Raw genomic sequence first — 14,118 nt, forward strand, 5'->3', positions numbered from 1 at the left:
GTGTGTGTGTGTGTGTGTCATCATTATTATTATTATTGCTATCATATGATTTAGTATCTACTATTAATAGTTTAATAAACCATAAAGCATTAGAATTCGAATGGGGAAACACTTTCATTATTTATAGCAGCTAGCCAATAGTCAAATTGTTGTAGCAATAGAACGGTAATTGAAGGGGTCTTATTCGAACACCATTTGTGACAGTACTCTTTTTTATAATAATTTTCAAATATAATTTGATCATTATTGGCTATTTAACGTCACACATTTGGTATAACTCTTTGTGGTTAAGGTGCTAGCCTCCTAATTATATGGTTCAGGGTTCAATTACTGTGAAAACATGATATTTTTTCTTTCGACTAAAACCAACTCTATTTTCCAAACCTCATGTGAGACTAAAGCCAGGTTTCAATAAATTCGCTACACACTATCGCCAACAGTTTTCATCGACGCTGATTAGTTGGTCGAATGGACCTTTCCGCTAAGCTCCGCCCCTTGGATATTGTTGCTTAGGTTGCTTAGGTCCCACAAAGACAGCAGTGTTAAAACCATGGTTAAAACATACGCGAACACGTGCGTTTGTGGGACAACACGTGTGTTCGTAAAACGCGCGCGCATTCCTAGCGCTGTTCTGATTAGTCAGTTGTTAAGTTTGATTGAAACTCTGGAAAGGTCTATTGTGAAGCTTCAACGATTATAATAATAATAATAATACACATTTTTAAAGCGCCTATTAAAGCAAACAAAACTGGCTTGTCACCAGTCAAATGTAGCCATTGGACGAGAATGGAAAGATTAAACAAATAATAAATGAAAAATTATCAACCTTTAGCAGAACAAAAATACAGACAACAGTTTGACTCACAGATCTGGGTCGTCGCTGTCATGGTGACCGAGTTTCTTAAAACAGGTGAAGGGCGGCGCATCATCTCTACGGCCCTTTAACCAATACGTCTTCATAGATCCTTTACCCTGATTAAAAATAATGTAATAACAATATGCATTTTTAACTTTGATTTTACACATACAGCAGGGCCAGTACTAGTACCGGTATTAACATTGCCGTAGTCGTTGTCTTAAGCAGTAGAAAAGCCATTGTTTTTTGTTTTTTTTTTGTGATTTTTTTTTCTTCATTCATATGGTTTTATCTATTTTCTTGCACGGGGCTTTTCTTGCCTGCACTTTGGTCACTTTCCATGCTTTGATCTTTCCCAAGCTTTGTACAAACATTGACCATTTATTAAGTAGACCTAATGTGCCTCCTTAAATTTAGTGAAAATTCGGAGTGGGGTGTGGATATGGAGACAATTTAAAGGGAAATAATGGGAAACACTCCTCACTAGATATTTTCGTTGACAGCTATGCTACACGATGTATTATTATGTCCTTTATCCGAACACTGTATTTACCTTCATTGATGATTTATATATAATTTAACAGTGTTAACGGTTATCTTGATTTATTTATATGCTATTATTTGTTATTAAAGAATACGGTATACAAACGAATACCATGTATGGACTTTAGAAATAATTTATTGGAGAAAATAAATGTTTCGACCTGTCCTTAGGTGTTTATTGAGGTACCGGTACATGAACAAAAAACTAGCAAAAAGTAGCCACATATAGCCACTGTAGTGGGATGAGTTTTAATAAGTCTTAATAAAAATAAACAATCCGGAATAATAATAGAGTACGGTAATTAAAGATTGCAAAAATCTGGCTAAACAGTGTAAGATTTTATTTTTATTTATTTCTACATTTTCGAATTATTTTGCTCATCCAGAACATGATACAAAATATAGTTTACACTACACCGTTTCATCATTAAAATGTTGAAATTATATTAAACAGGATTGATTATATTTTGGCTCTAAAAAAGTATTTTGAATACAGGTTTTTAATTAAAGTTCTCAAAAAGCAAATGAAATGAATACCAAAATGATAACAATTTTTTCCTTTTACATGAAGAAAATCAAATATATCGTGTAAGATATATACTGATACTTTCATGTAAAAGGTGTCAAACGTAATCAAAAGCTTCGTGTAACGCATGCACCGCTTTGATATTTATATAATTTTAAGACTTGCTTTCAGTATTAATAATAAATTCATTAAATTGTATTAACGAAATGTAATATATTCTTTATCGTGACTTAAATGCTCTTTGGGTCTATTATTTGCCGTGGCAATTAGACAGCATTATCCTGATTGAAAACAAAAATGTATTCTAATAACATATTGCAGTTTCCCAGAAAAGCACTTTAACTGTCTAACATTAATACATTTCATAGCAACCAGCTTCCTCCAAATGTTATCGACGACATTATTCATGCAGGTCTAGGTTTAACAATGCTTGTAGAAGGGTTAACATACTCATGCTTGAAGTATCAATGTTGTGCTAAAGATAGCGTTATAAATGTTTTAAGTATTCTCATTACTGTAAATTGGCTGAATTTGTAAAAATGTATTTAGCACTTTATATATTTTGCTGGACTGTGATGATCAGAGTGTATCACCAAAATTAAATAAGAAATGTCATGATATAGGCCAAATAATTTTGTCGTTTTATGATACAGAATAATTTTTAACTAGAGCATGCTTGATTTACTTGCGTAGATTATACTATCATTCAACAATTTTGAGTGTGAAATGAAGTAAAAGAAATATCTCATGGATGTACGCGCATCTGATTATGATGTGGTAGCCTACTCAGAGCTGCTAAAAAATGTTTAAAAAATGCTTGCTGTATTAATTTTAAATCACCCCCTCTACGACTGATTCATACCTTAACTTCGATTGAGCCTCTTTCTTCGATAACATACGGACAGGTACTTAGGACGTCCTTAGTAGCTTGACTGATGTGAATTCGCTGTCCCTCGCTGGTAGATTCCATCCTTGAGGCGGTGTTAACAGTATCACCAAACAAACAGTAACGGGGCATTTTCAAGCCAACCACTCCAGCGACAACCACTCCCGAATGCATTCCTGTACAGAACATGATATTCAATTGAATTGGTTTAGAACCTCGATTTCTGGATTAATGTTCGAGGAAGAATTAGGCTAATTTGAACAAAATTAGTTACATTTATTAATGGTCATAATAGTTTAGAGGGCTAGGATGTCACGCTGCTTATAATTCAAAAAATGATTAAAAATTAAAACTATTAAATAATATGTTTAAGAATGTTTAATGATACAAAATTCTATTAAATGAAACTATAGTGATTTGCTTACCTGCGCGTATTGTCATATGTTCATCTGTGTCGGGTTCTTTTAAGTCATGCATAGCGTCTATCATTGACAGGGCCATTTCAGACACCCTTAAGACGTGGTCATGAGTTGGGGTCGGTGCCCCAGACACTATCATGTACGCATCTCCAATTGTTTCCACCTAATACAGAGAACTACAAACATGTAGACCTATACACGAAAATCTATGAACACTATCAATATGTGAACAATACCTGTTATTTGTCCATATGGGGATATATGGCATGATCATGCTCATTAATTGATGCGACTGATATCATCTTGTTTAATGGGTAATTCATCCAAGAGCATTAGGGCGTAAAGATAGGCAGACATGGTAATTTCTCATAACAAGCTTTTTCAGGATAGGTCCTGAATTATTAGTAGAATAACATACTAAAAGTACTCGAAAATCCTATTGGTATGATAAAATATCAAAATGGCGGGTATTTTGAACGCCAACTTAGTTTTCAGGTACTGTACTTGCAAGATTTGGACCCTCCAGATAACGTTTTTATTGTATTCCTTGTACCTTAAAACATATATTTAGAAACTTACGTGGCTGCAAAGTTATGATAAAATATAAAAATGGCGGCCATTTTGGACGCCATCTTGGATTTTGCAGAAAGCTCTAGTAGGATTTTCAAGGACTCTTAATATGTTATTCTACTCATAATTCTGGACATATCCTGAAAAAAGATAGCTTGTTATGAGAAATTTCAAGGTTAAACACAATGCTCTTGGGAAAGGCGCCATGCTACATGATGAAAATCCGTATCATCCAATTAACTTGAATTAAATTTTGTGTAGACGAAGCTTAAAATACAAATAATAACCTCCCGATGCAATTACAACAGATTGCTTGACGTAATCATAAATTTGTCTGCTTATCAAATAGTAGGCCTACTCCGTGTTTTACCAGACAAATATATAATAATAATTTAGATTTCGCAAAGTTGGGAATTTATTAATTCAACTAGAGTAGAACATTAGCATATTTTATTTTTTTAAGGTGGTTCAAATTTCATGATGAATTGGAAATTTAATTTTGAGCAGCTTTATCGGGTTAGTAAACCCTTTTAGTGATTGATGTATCATGGTTACTCGATTTGTTTATTCTTGTTTTCGTCTTTAAATAATAATTCCGAAGATCACATCAAATGACAGAAAGCCAATGGTGTTAAAAAATTGTATCCAACAAGGCAATGTTTTCGTAAAATAATTTTTATTTAATCAAATGTAAATTTATACTTATAGAAATACTTCATTATTCACTTAAAGTAATTATCATCATCATCACCACCACCATCATTATTATCATCACCACCCTTATCATCATTTTCATCCTTATCATCACCATCCTCATCATCATCTTCTTCTTCTACACATTATAATTACTATCGTAATCATCATCATCATCAACCTTATTAACATTATTTTTATCATATGATATGCCTACTATCGTTATTATCATTATTATGCTAATCATCATTAATCTACTACTACTTCTTCTTCATCAACACCATCATAATCNNNNGGGGGGGGGGGGGCAAACATTTTACAGAGGCATGGCCCCAAGCCCGGAGTTAGACTCTAACCTTATAGACATCATATGCTTCACAGAGATTATCAAATTTTGTATACATGCTATTCAACATAGCCACCACCGCCATCGGGGTTATTCTCGAACAGATGGTAGTAAATCCGACCACGTCACTGAACAAAATCGTCACACATTGGAATACCTGTCGGGGGAAGAGAAGTAGGCCTAACTCTTTAAATCAAGTCATTCAGAAATATGAATTCCGTGTTAAATTAAAATTATTACTGATATTGTATAAAGTTGGTAGGCAAACTGACTGAGGCATAAACATAAAATAGGTTTACGAGAATGAGAATGGAAATTCAGTATTACGATCTAAGGAACCCACATAAATTCAATTAACTGTGTTTTTTTCCGTACGTGAGGAAAGGTGAAAATAACTTGTAGGCCTATGTATCGCGCACTGCAACGAATTTCAATTAGCTAGTTACACAGCATTACGCGTGCTTGCAGAAAGAGGGGACAGACAATCGCCATTTGTCTGTGGTAATTGAAAGAAAAACACAAGGTTGATTAGAACCCGAAAAAAAATAAATATTATGTACGAAAATGTCTTTAATCAATAGACCCTAATTATATTCAAAATACTGAACATTTAGTATGAATATTCTAGACCTATTTTATAGACTCAAGGAACGAATTTAGATGTAGGCAAGAGGCCACCGAAGCCACACGATTTTACATGTCTGCTCCGACCAAAACTGGATTACTGTATTCTTTCAAATGCTTTAAGAATTTTTTTTACGAATGTCTATCAAAATAGTAAACTTCTGACAAGTTCTTCAAAAACAATTAAATTATTTTTTCATTGTATTATTCGTACTGTGTGTGATGTTGCTGTATGTTAGCGCGTATACGCACAGCTAAACGTAATACGCACACAGTATACACAGTGATCAGTCTGACCACTGCTTGGGTATTTACCCAAGATCTTGGGTATTTTTACTTGGTCTTGGGTTCTTGGGTATTCCGTTCAATTCCTTGGGTATTTTATTTTTACTAAGAAAATAAATTTTTTGTCATAGAGGAAGAATTAAGAAGTAACAAAGTATATTTCAATCCATTCAAGTAAGCAAAACTCCACGAAGTGCACATAACATTGTTAATTGACTGTTAATTGCTATAATCATGGGTTCAGAATTGTTTATTTGTGATTTGCGTTGCCATTGATCTTACCTAATTAATGCATTACATAATAAAACTTGATCACTGATCTATTGATAACACTGGCCGACTGAGGGCGTATTTTTCTGCCCGTATTATCACCTCATGAATATTCATTTTAATAATTAACACAAACAATTACAATAAAAAATGGTTTATAAATTGAACTAAAAAGGAAACTATACATGCGAAACACGGTTTTTTTTCAAATTTTAATGCATTTTTAGGAAGCTTGGGTAATTTTGGGCAATTTTGGCTAAATCTTGGGTAACTTCGACCCAGTCATTGGGTATATCAAAATTGTGAGTGATCACGCTGACAGTGATCATATCACTATCTAGCTACCGATGACTGCTTCAACAGTTGATTATCAAAACTAACATTAAAAGACGGCGATTGACTTATAAGAAGCGGTTGGCGCATCGGTTGTGGCTTGGACTCCCAACCTCGAGGATTCGAAACTCTCGCTGTGCAAATCGTGTCCTTGGGCAAGGCACTTTATCTACAACGGTTGCCTGTCTCCACCCAGGAGTACAAGTGGGTACCTGGTAGGTTCGAACACAACTGCGCTGATTACTAGCTGCAATATTATGGAATAATATTTTTTCTTCTGTAAGTCTCAAAATGATTTACTAAATCTATTTAATTTCCGTTGTTAGTTTTGTTATATATATTGAGGGTCCCATTATCAGTGTAACTCACTCTTAGACGTTATTAAAAAATAAAATACAACCCAGTTGAAATCACACGCTGTGTTTATGCTCAGCTTTCTTTATTCGTTTCTATGGTTTAAACCTATTGAAATCACAGCTTTGTTTATGCTCAGCTTTTCATTCGTTTCTCTTACGGTTTAAGCATATTGTGGTTGCCTATGCACAATGGTTACTTATATTAGCCTCTATTGTTAGTACAACGTTTGCCTTGCATACCTAAGCATAGGATGGCATGGCATAAGGCAGTGGTTCCCAACCGGAGGCTACGGACCCCTTAGGTTCCGCGAAAAACAGTCAATTCAAAAGGACCAGCAGGGGGTCCGCGAAAAAGTTTGTGATCGGTTGGATTCTTAGACCAATTTTTCATGATTCCATTATTTTCTCTTCTTACAAAAGGGTGATAAATATCCTATTGCTAACCATTAGACGCCTTTATTAATAATGAAATACCTTTGACATTGGGGGAATCAACATTAAAAATAATATTACCTTCAAATTTTGAGTCTGACAGTATACCATTTCCGGCATTCTAGAATCGCCATAGACATAAACATTTCGTACGTCAGCCCCAACCATGGTGGGCCTCAGGTGGTACCAATCCCTATCTGTAAAATTGACTTTCTGTGTCTGTCCCCTCAATTTTGAATTCCAGAATCCAACACTGTTCATTTTTTTATTTATTTTTTTTTTTTTTGGCGAATCATCTTTTATCTATAATCTCATTGTTGGAATCGACAATGAGTAATACTGACAAATTTAACATGTCCGAGGATCCGTGATGAAAAAAGGTTGGGAACCACTGGCATGGGGATATACCGTATACATATACGTAACAATCAGCTCTGGTTGGTTGGATAGATCTCCCTCACGTCAACATATTTTCAAATAAGATTAAGTTGAATGTATTGAGGAAGCGAAGAAATAATTGAATCCTACTTCACATGTACTCGTCGCTGAATCTCCTTTGCGAAGTTTTTCTGCTACAGGTTTTGGAATCATCTGATAGAGTAACGAATCTGTTTTCTTTACTTCGACGTCTAACTTCCTCATGCTCTCTTCCAATTCGGCACTCTTGCGTTGTTCCTGAAGATAAACATAGCAAACAATTCTTTTTGGTTCTGGAGGCCATTTTTAAAAAATTAATTAAATAGTAGACTTTCATAATTATGGTTTCTAAAGTAAAGTATTATGTATAGGCATTAAACGGATATAATACGAGTTTGCTTTCTGCGTTGGTATGACTTTCTATGAGAGGACGACTCGCTTAATCGCAACCACTAACTGGACGATAACTTAAGTAGATACGTTAGATTTATTATGACGGTAAGTATTATTCCATTAAGACAACTTTATATCTTTATATTTATGGTCTTGTTAAGGGCCAGTCTAAACTTTAGAATAACAAACAAATGAATGACATACCTGGTCGAGTGCCATTTTCAACTCAGTGGATTTTTGTGTTCCAGCCAATATAAGATCACGACTTGAATCATGGATGCTAAAGTCATTCACATACAGCCCTGCTGCAGCCATTGCGTCTATGTTTTCCATTCTATAAAAAGCAGTGTATGTTTTGTGGAACCTTCGCAGAACAATATCCAAGGGGCGGAGCATAGCGGAAGGTCCATTTTAAATTATTAGCCTATTTTCTCTATGGTTATATTGTGTGTCAGTACATCGTAAGTTTTGGACCAATCTAAGCGTATATTGTGTTCGAAGTCTTGTTGACTTAATAAGGATTTGCCGTGTTAGTAACGTTATGCCAATGAGTTATAGTGGCATTACATGATAAATTGTGCTGGCGAACGTGGCGTTTCACACACGACTGGTATGAAATTAGTATTATATTATAATAACTTACACTGGGGTACAAAGAAAAATTATGGCATCCCATTCTCTGATGTACTTCATCTGGCCTTTGAGTCGTATTCGACACGGGTTTACATCCACAGTTAGAGCATCTACAGTAGTTTAAAAAAAGAAGTTTATTAAACAATTCCATTCTTTCATTGAACGTAACTATCTTTCTTACCAATGAATGTAACCTACAGAATAAGCAAAACTTATGATTGCGTCATCAAGTGATATCAAGTCGATAAGGCGAGACTTTTTTTTATACCTTGTTTATTGAACCCTCCGACCGCAAAAAAATGGTGATTTTGAATAAAAATAAACATTTATTTTTGGGAAGTTTCGCGCACCCTCCACCACTAAAAAGGAAAATTTCATAAAAATATAAAATTTTATATTTATTTTTATTACGGCCTCCGCTTTCCTGATATCACCAAAAATAAGATAGGCCTATATATTTCTTCCTGTTTTAAAGCATTTATCAATCTTATTATTACACAATTTCTAAATAAAATGTAATTTGTATTATTCTCCTTCGCCTAGATGGTTTTGCCAAAATCATTTTGCTAAATGATAAAACAAAATTGTACTTCTTATTTTTAAAAAAATCTATCTGACTTACTGACTGATTGACTGATTGACTGGTTGATTAATTGATGGATTGATAGTTTGGCGGTCGATTGAATGACTTACAATTGATTGATTGATTGATTGATTGATTGTTTAACTGATTTATTGGTAAATGATTGGTTTGTAGATTAACCTACCTAAATAACTCTCATCACACTGAATACTGGTTCTACTTGTATTTCGCTTTGCTGAAAATAAACATAGGGCCTAATTGTTAATGTTTTAACTAATTAAACTTCTTCCAAGTATCATGCTATATGTACCGTAACTTGCATTCAGCCCTCCAGCTGAAATTCCAGGAGAGTTGCATGGGAATTGAACCAGGGGCCAAGAAATTTCTACGGTTCAGCGTACACAAAGTGGCGCCACCAGTTTAGCTTATTGAACGGGTTCTGGTTTGTAAATCCTATGCCCATAGATTAAAATATTTTGCTTGACACCATGATTGTAAACTTTCTTTAATGGAACATTTCAGAGTGTCAACCAAATTTGACTTGTCCCACGACATGCTTAAGGTACCACGCTTTTAGCCACAATTATAAACAGGGGGATTAGCAGTAAGGTCTATTAGAACTTTAATTTATAAACATTACATTATTTTATTTTATATTAAAAGGCCCTGAATATCAAATGAACTTCTGGGCTAAGTTGAAAAATTTATCTTCAGATTCAAATAAATATAATTAAAATAAATCTTACATGATTGTGAAGAACTTTTTGACGGACGATTTACTTTGGTTTGTCTTCGTGTCAGAGTCGTCGCGGCTAGTTCAAACACATTATTAATATGCGAAATTACCTGGAAGAATTTATATATTTACAGTGGCACAGTCTGGTGAATATATAAATATAGGTATATAAATATAGGTATACATTTAATATAATTCTCCCATATTTATAAGTATGCGAAATATAATCCAAAATGCTCTTCTCCGAAATAAAACTAATCATGTTTTAACCTCGAATAGAACCAATTAAGAATTAAGTTTATATTAAGATCTTTTGAATAAATTGAGAAATCTATTTAAAAGCAACTTCCAAGTTTCGTACTCTTACGATTATAATCTCATAAATAGTTTCAGTTGTAAGAAGTAAAATCAAGAAATACGCTTATTATTATTATTGTTGTTGTTGCTGCTGCTGCTGGTACTGATGCTGTTAATTTTATTTATTAATTTTTTTTTGTTTTTTTTTTGCTTGTTTTGTTTTTTGCTTTTCTTGCATTAGGTGAAAAAAAACATTGGTTTTGTTCCGATCTTTTTTCTTCTTTAATTTTCGCCCTAGGGGTATAAGCTAAAATGTAGGATCGGGTTTTTTTTAGCGTAATTCTCAACATTACCATCGCTATTACCACTGCATATAAAGTTCGAGTCTCACTGGCGTCCTAGGTTTTCATGTTTATGTTTTGTTACTTCATAATTTTTAGTATGATTTTGTTTTCCAGGTATTTTATATTCTATACTTTTTAATTTTTCTTAATGTTGCGTGCGTGGATCTTCTTCAAACTTTATCCAAGCAAAGACCATATCAAAGATGTGCATATTACAATATGACGTCATTTTACATACCGTTTTTGAATATTAATAGACGAGTAGGCCTATTTAAACTTTTATGTTAACGCAATTTATGTTTTCTAAAGAGTTTCGAACCAGCTACAGCTAGGTTAAGAAAAAAAAATTACCGTGAAATGCATGAATAATTTTCGTCGAGTTTGTTTTCATGTTAATTTGTTTTTAAATGTTACTATGTAGATTTACTATGTTTTAACAGACATAGTAAGTATAGTTGTCATTGTCTTTGGTACGGTATTGCTATTGTTATTCAAAAATCAACACAATTAGAAATATAACGCAGGCTTACCGATTCCCAGCAAAAATCTACTAGTGGTCTAACCAGCTCAAATTCTTGGTCAATAGGTTTCCCCACAAGGTACGGCATCGCTGTCTCGAGGACGTTGCCTGATAAACAGAAACATTATCACCAGATTATTGTAAATTGATATTTTTAATCATAAAAATTTGATTCAAAAATATACTTCCTGTTTTTAATTCTATCAAAAACGGTTGGAGAATATGAATTAATATATCATAGGTCTACTATTCTAATTTTCGAACGTTTATTAAAATAAAGATTCGATGAAAGCCAAGTGTATTAAGCAGTTGTTCGTTTTGTTGTTTGGATAATATGGATTAGGCCTATACATTCAGATTTCAAAGATGAGTAATTTAAAAAAAATAAGATTCCTAATAAGAACAGACGCTATCTCTCAGTTTCAATTGCTCATTAATATGTCAAATGTCAATAAGCAATAGGCCTATAAAGGTCAACTTAAATTATCCTATTGCAGTAGGCCTAAAGCCCTATTAATGGGACACGAAATAAATATGTATTCTTTTCTTCCTGTTTACGTGCCGGGGCGCTAATGTGCCCTCGGGCTCGTACAACCGTTGTTTCTTTCCTATATGCGAATTCCACCAAAATGCGATTTTTTTTTTCATACACGCATGTGCAGTTCAACAATAACTACGAAGTTCTTTACGCGCATGATGGCTATGAGAAAAACTTAATGATTCGCACTATTGAGCGGACTGCATAAAAATTAAAACATAAAAACTGCATAAGAGTGCATAACATCGATTGCGATAGAATAGGCTTTCAAAATACAATAAACATTTTTTTTAAAACGCTTGAAATTGAAATCATTACGGCAAATAAATATTGCAAGTTGCAATATCGTACTGTAGTTGGTTAAGATTTTCATGTTTGATTTGTGGAATGATTGATTATATGAAATAAAGGTAGGATGCCCCACACAAGACAAACAAATACGTACAGTAAATTTTTACATTCATTTCTTTATTTTGGAAATGAATTTATATAGAATAGCTTTGAAACATACAATTAAAATAGACAAAATTAAGATAAAAAAATACATGATTGCCAATAGAAATGCAGACGTCTTAATTTTCTTCTTAAATTTTGACGAAAAACTTGGTTAATGAGATACAGATTTTTAAATATTTAATAACTTGGGGAAAATATGAAAAAAAGAGGTAGATCATTGAAATTATAAAATTTCATTGACGTTTGCCTCAAACTCTGTCCAAGGAGAAAAAAAATCTTAAACAGCATGCTTCCGTATGTCAGTACAGAACATAAACAGACGAACAAAGTAGGCCTATTTTCTTAATTACAATATATTACGCTTATTTTGTCAAATCACGATACAAAATTAAGAACTCAATTATGCCAAGAAAGACATTAAAATACATCACAAAAAGTTTTTAAAAAATCGGGGCCACCGCCGGGGCCATGTGCGGCTCCCTGGCCCCAACACCTGACTCGGGACCTTCGGCCTCTTCGTTACGCCACTAATCCCGCATTTACAATGTTCGCAATTCGCAATTTTATTAGTTATTGCTCAAAAGGTGTCAAAATATTTCGAATAAATATTTCTTAATTTGTAGACCTGATTGTTGTGATAAAATAAAATGAAAATAGGTAAAAATGTGTATTAATTTGACCGTTGGGCACACTCATAAGGTGTCCCCTAGGGGTATTCCCTTAATAGGGGTGGCCGTTACCATAGTGTTAAAAGATGTATAGGCCTATGTTCCCTTTTCACGGAAAACCGTTCCCTTATATGGAGGGGAGGGGTTCTACTCTATTAATCAATGAATAAAAATCGACTTACCAACATTTTGTATAGTCATAGAATCATCGAACACAATATGGAATGGAAATATTTTGAAAATATGTGACGGCTGCAGGGAGGATGCCTTTTCCATGAAGCGGGAAACAATTCCCAAATTCTTACTGTAATTGTTATTTTCGAAGTTCAATCGGTAGACGACAGATTGCATCCCGCTTTTGTATTCGCTGCTTACAACTTGAACGTCAATTTCCACGTCGTAGAAATTTTGACCGATTTGAACAATCTGCCCTATCACATAATGAATAAACCCCCGTCTCTTTGATCGATAGTGAAGTGTTAGCCCCTTTTCGGTTTCGTCTGTACAGAAAAAGCTAGGGGTTCGGCCTTTCGGGTAGCTGAAGCGAATGTATTCATGAAGGTTGTCAAGGCCGTTGAGGAAATCACTCATGGTTCGGCCAAGGCACCGCAGCAGACGATCATAGTCGTACTTAGCCATGAAAGAGACGAAGTAAATCCCACTAGCGTTCATAAGTTCAGCGACAGTCAACCCAAGGACCTTGCTTGCTGCCTCAGAAAGTTGACGAACCACCCGTTCACTGTAGATGTCATGCGTCACAAAATTATACTCATCGATGTCCGCTTTACTGCGGATTTCTAACCACTTCTCCTCGCCATAATGGTCTTTGATCATCTCAAGAATGCTTTCCAAAATTAGACCATACATGTTGCTGGCGCTTCTTCTAAGCTCAAAATTTGGCTAAAAGTAGTTGAGGTATCTTGCTGTTCGTTAGCTTACAGATATCGAATCGTAATCTAAAAAAAGGTAATTTTTTTTATTTCAGTTTTACAATTTTGCTGATTTAAGACTATTAATCAGTAAAATCAGTTTACAGGCTAGGATATCTATCAAACACGATCAGTGGCCATCGGAAACGTCTACCACATGTTCTCATTCATCTTATTATTCCCTGGTTTTCACACAGGACCCAAAGACTCCATCATTATTAGAAAACAACCGTATGGTGAAAAAGAAAGCACCGACAGCTGGAAGGGTGCTACGCAAAGCGAATGGAATAAGTGATTTTATAGACAGATATAACATAAAAACTGACGCAGCATGCGGAAGAATTTAAAGGTTTGTCAAGACAATTCAACAAAAGCAGGGGTGGATCCAGCGGGGTGGGGATGAGTGAGAAAAATTTTAGTTAAACAGAGGAAAAAGGAGTGTATCAAGGAGTTCAGTGGCGATCC

At 34.3% G+C, this 14,118-nt stretch overlaps 1 protein-coding gene across 1 annotated transcript in view; it reads right to left on the reverse strand.

The window, feature by feature from the left end:
- Positions 1 to 13,591, reverse strand: part of LOC117116488 (soluble guanylate cyclase 88E-like) — a 14,497-nt gene extending 906 nt beyond the window's left edge. Inside the window, exons 1-11 of the mRNA XM_033260550.1 lie at positions 12,907 to 13,591; positions 11,073 to 11,170; positions 9,912 to 10,011; positions 9,350 to 9,400; positions 8,593 to 8,692; positions 8,154 to 8,283; positions 7,668 to 7,814; positions 4,850 to 4,996; positions 3,237 to 3,393; positions 2,788 to 2,987; positions 866 to 972 (exon numbers count right to left, since the gene is read on the reverse strand). Coding sequence (XP_033116441.1) covers positions 866 to 972; positions 2,788 to 2,987; positions 3,237 to 3,393; positions 4,850 to 4,996; positions 7,668 to 7,814; positions 8,154 to 8,283; positions 8,593 to 8,692; positions 9,350 to 9,400; positions 9,912 to 10,011; positions 11,073 to 11,170; positions 12,907 to 13,591 — 1,922 coding nt within the window. The remainder of the gene's footprint in view (positions 1 to 865; positions 973 to 2,787; positions 2,988 to 3,236; positions 3,394 to 4,849; positions 4,997 to 7,667; positions 7,815 to 8,153; positions 8,284 to 8,592; positions 8,693 to 9,349; positions 9,401 to 9,911; positions 10,012 to 11,072; positions 11,171 to 12,906) is intronic.
- Between the last annotated feature and the right edge of the window lie 527 nt (positions 13,592 to 14,118).

Source organism: Anneissia japonica, unplaced genomic scaffold (assembly GCF_011630105.1).
Source record: "Anneissia japonica isolate Jap-2015-1 unplaced genomic scaffold, ASM1163010v1 scaffold2918_len238339_cov177, whole genome shotgun sequence".
Lineage (NCBI taxonomy): Eukaryota > Metazoa > Echinodermata > Crinoidea > Comatulida > Comatulidae > Anneissia > Anneissia japonica.